Below are 4111 nucleotides of genomic sequence, written 5' to 3'. Positions count from 1 at the left end.
CTTCCCTGTAAGAACAACACATACTGTTAGCGTCTTTAGCATCATAGCTTTGGTGCTGATGTAATGAAACACAACCTCAGAGCAGAAGCAGCCTGTTTGTGAGGTTTCTGTCTCCTCCTCTACTAGATATTTACTTTTCTGTTCCTTCTGTGCAGGTTAAAGGAGGCGTGATGAACAGCACACATGAGGAGACACCACAGAGCTGCCACAACAAAACTCACACAACTCCTCACAGCGTCTGACTCCACTCCGGTTCCTGCAGTCTGACGTGTCATCATGATCAGTGCTAAAGGTCTGGTCGAATTCCTGCGGAAGCTACCTGGACGTTTTGGGATCTTCAGCCTGATTCTGGTTGCTCTGGAGCAGATTATGGATTATAACTTTGTCTGTCCTTGTCAACGTGCCTATAATATAAGCATGTGTGTTCTGTATGGTGCAGTTCCTGCTCTTGGCTGCTTTCTCTTGACCTTCTCTTTCATAGACCTGTCCTTGAACACTGAGGGCAGACAGAGCAGGGAAATCACCAAGAGGTATAAAGGTCTGTACTCCAGTCTCACAGCCAGCGTCTGGCTCTTCCTCTTCTTCTTTGACGGTGGATACGTGGCCTGTGCTGTCTCAGATTGGGAAGGTGTGTACGCTCATTCTGACAAGCTGGGGATTGAACGATGGTGCAAACCCACAGGAAATAAAACCTCAGAGTTAGAGAGCCAGCAGATTACTCTGAAGTGGATCTCCAGATCTCAGGTGAGTTCTGAGTTCAGGAACACACCTGTGAGGCAGGTGGACATCCAACTGTATCATTCATACTGCAGGAGGAGATGTTTATTCCACACACTGTGTGTTAGTGACAGAGGTGAGGTGAGATAGTGATGTCTGTGAAGGTTTATTAGGTTTATTTCAGATTATTTTCTATAAAACAAGATCTATTGTGGAGTGTTTATTAACGAGTCCAATCTGGCAACCCTATGGGTTACCTAACCCTAGGTGTAATAATGACCTTATGATGCTGAATAGAGCAGTGAGCACTGAAGAACTGAAGATCATAAATACATCTGTGTGTGTGTGGGTGTGTGTGTGTGTGTGTGTGTGTGTGTGTGTGTGTGTGTGTGTGTGTGTGTGTGTGTGTGTGTGGTGTTCTGTTTCAGATTTTAGGCTTCATCATCCTGGTGTGTGTTCTCATCACTCTGCTGTGTGTACACCACTGCACTGTGACACACACTGGGACACACACTGTGACACACACTGTGACACACACTGGTCAGTTATTCACTTTTTTACTTCACTCCTTCTTTGATGAGGTGATACAGTAGGGAGTGATATTAAGCTCTTACGTCAGTGTACAGTGTTTATCTTCTCATCTAAATGTTTGTCGTCTCGGTTCTCCTCCAGAGGAACCCAGCAGGATGAAGCTGCACAGTCGACGCGGCGACAGGAAGTCTGTCTGTGAGGTCGAGGAAATCACGTGTTTGTGAAAAGATTCACTGCTTTGTGATTTCCTGCAAATGTTCTTTGATCTATTTGTTGTTTTGTTTTTAAATGTTATTGTGTCGAGATTTAGTGTAAACAACTTCAGTTTCATTTTCAGTCCTCTTTAGATCAGACAGATCACAGGGATTAGATTAGACAGAATCCAGGGATTTAGATCAGACAGATTCCAGGGATTAGATCAGACAGAACACAGGGATTAGATCAGACAGATCACAGGGATTAGATTAGACAGAATCCAGGGATTAGATCAGACAGATCTCAGGGATTTAGATCAGACAGATCCCAGGGATTTAGATCAGACAGATCCCAGGGATTTAGATCAGACAGATCTCAGGGATTTAGATCAGACAAACAGATCCCAGGGATTTGGATCAGACAGATCCCAGGGATTTAGATCAGACAGACAGATCCCAGGGATTTGGATCAGACAGATCCCAGGGATTTAGATCAGACAGATCCCAGGGATTTAGATCAGACAGACAGATCCCAGGGATTTGGATCAGACAGATCCCAGGGATTTAGATCAGACAGATCCCAGGGATTTAGATCAGACAGATCCCAGGGATTTGGATCAGACAGATCCCAGGGATTTAGATCAGACAGATCCCAGGGATTTAGATCAGACAGATCCCAGGGATTTAGATCAGACAGATCACAGGGATTTCAGGACCTTGTGTTTGATATTACAATAAAAACTTTTATATTGAACTCAAACCTCCATCCTGTCAGATTGTTCAGAAGTTACAGCTGATTCCACTGTTGTGTTTTGGTGTGTATTTATTTATTTATTTATTTATTTATTTATTTATTTATTTATTTATTTTGCTATACGATAAAACCTTAAATATTAAATAAAAAAACCCCAAAAACACAATACCATTAAAATAAAACTCCAAATTAGACAAAAAGAAGAAAGAAAGGAAATAAAGAGTGTGTGTTCAGTGTGTACGCGAGTGTGAGGAGACAACAACACTGCAGTTTCCTGTGGTTTGTATCACTCTATCATCACGCTATCATTTGTTATTCTTGTGTTTCTCAGAACCTTCATCTTTTCTCCTGCTGCTGATTTTGGCTTTTAAGTTTATTGTATAAGAAGATTGTCCTTCAGCTGAGACGTGTCACAGCAAATCTGTCAAATTCTGCAGTCATAAAAAAATATTTTTGTAGATTCTCAGATTTTCAGTGACTGAAAGTGAAAGTAAATAATAAGCTCTGTTTCATCCCACCATCACTCACACACACACACACACACACACACACACACACACACACACACACACACACACACACACACACACACACACACACACACTAGTTTCATGGTGGTGTGATGTTCACGGCTGTGTTTATGTTATAAATAAAACTCTTTCCGTGCTCGTCCATCACCAGACCCTTATTTACATCTTATTTACATTTCATTTACATCTTATTTACTGTCAACATAGCAGATGAAAAAAAGCAGACACTCTGTTTGAACACGACCTAACACCATTCTATACTAACAAAGATGAACGCGACCTCTTCACAAGCCGTATAAACTTTAATACCTTGTTAATAACACTCCGTTTGCTCGGGTAATAAATGACGTGCGGTCTGATGTCTCTGTTGTTTTCTTTATATCACTTTTTTTTATAACAAAAACTTTGTGGCTGCTTTATGTACAGTGTCTTTTACGTCTCCTCCTCTACTTGTATACTGAGGGAGGAGTGATGGAACGACGGAGAGAGAGAGAGAGAGAGAGAGAGAGAGAGAGAGAGAGAGAGAGAGAGAGAGAGATCCATTATTAAAGAAACTCATAAAGACTCGTTCTTCACCTCCGCTCACTGCGTCCCTCACCTGTCATCATGTCTGATGGGAAACAGATCACAGACTTTTTGAGGGACCGTGTTGGAAATCTGGGGGTCTCCAGTGTGGTTCTGGTTGTCTTGGAGAAAATGATGGACAACGATTTTGTTTGTCCTTGTCAGCCGGGCTTTAATGAAGGGATCTGTGTGTGTTATGCCGTAGTGCCTTTCATCATCTGCTTTCTTATAACTCTATTTTTCATGGACTCAAAGCCAGAAGATAAAGTAATGAAAGGCAACTCAACATGTAATAAAGTTCTCTACTCTTTCCTCACATCCTTCATCTGGCTGTTTCTCTTCTTTTTTGATGGTAATTACATGGCCTGTGCGTGTTCACACTGGGACGGTGAGTACACGGAGACTGGAGCTTTAAAGTGGTGCAAACCCAGAGGAAACGAGACGGAGGTGTTGGGACGTCTGCAGGAGACTCAGAGGAATGTCACCAAATCTCAGGTGAGTCTGAACTCCACACAGACCACAAACATCCTTTATGAGTTCTACTAAATACATTCTAGAGCCAAACAAATGCGGCTCCGTCGCCTTCACACTCACACGTCTGTGATAAACAGGTAATTGTTCCATTTCAGTGTTTTAATCAGTCCAGACTTCTGGAAGCTTCTCCACTAGATGTAGGTTTGTGTCTGTGGGGATTAGTGATCATTCAGCTACAAGAGCTTTAGTGAGATCAGACACTGATGTTGGTGAGGAGGTCTGGGGTTCAGTCGGTGTTCAGTGGTGTTGAGTCAGAGTCAGGGCTCAGTGCAGGACACTCCAGTTCT

General features: G+C 42.5%; 2 protein-coding genes across 2 annotated transcripts in view; both read left to right on the top strand.

Moving 5' to 3' along the window:
* Window positions 1-2196, top strand: LOC113634621 (calcium homeostasis modulator protein 6-like). Its single transcript, XM_027133702.2, has 3 exons — window positions 1-744; window positions 1146-1257; window positions 1390-2196. Exons 1-3 carry the CDS (start codon window positions 277-279, stop codon window positions 1470-1472), a joined length of 663 nt encoding a protein of 220 aa, XP_026989503.2. The 5' UTR covers window positions 1-276; the 3' UTR covers window positions 1473-2196.
* Window positions 2197-3226: 1030 nt separating this feature from the next.
* LOC113634622 overlaps window positions 3227-4111 on the top strand; it is a 2052-nt gene continuing 1167 nt past the window's right edge. Inside the window, exon 1 of the mRNA XM_027133704.2 lies at window positions 3227-3785. Coding sequence (XP_026989505.2) covers window positions 3333-3785 — 453 coding nt within the window. The 5' untranslated portion in view covers window positions 3227-3332. The remainder of the gene's footprint in view (window positions 3786-4111) is intronic.

This window comes from Tachysurus fulvidraco, chromosome 26, assembly GCF_022655615.1.
Source record: "Tachysurus fulvidraco isolate hzauxx_2018 chromosome 26, HZAU_PFXX_2.0, whole genome shotgun sequence".
Taxonomy (NCBI): Eukaryota; Metazoa; Chordata; class Actinopteri; order Siluriformes; family Bagridae; genus Tachysurus; species Tachysurus fulvidraco.
The sequence above is the reverse complement of the archived record's forward strand: the minus strand, read 5'-3'. Positions and strand labels throughout refer to the sequence as shown.

Coding starts and splice junctions, on each gene's coding strand:
- LOC113634621 (XM_027133702.2), top strand. CDS start 277: ATGATCAGTGCTAAAGGTCTGGTCGAATTCCTGCGGAAGCTACCTGGA. Junction 745..1,145: donor AGTGGATCTCCAGATCTCAG/GTGAGTTCTGAG, acceptor GTTCTGTTTCAG/ATTTTAGGCTTCATCATCCT. Junction 1,258..1,389: donor ACACACTGTGACACACACTG/GTCAGTTATTCA, acceptor GTTCTCCTCCAG/AGGAACCCAGCAGGATGAAG.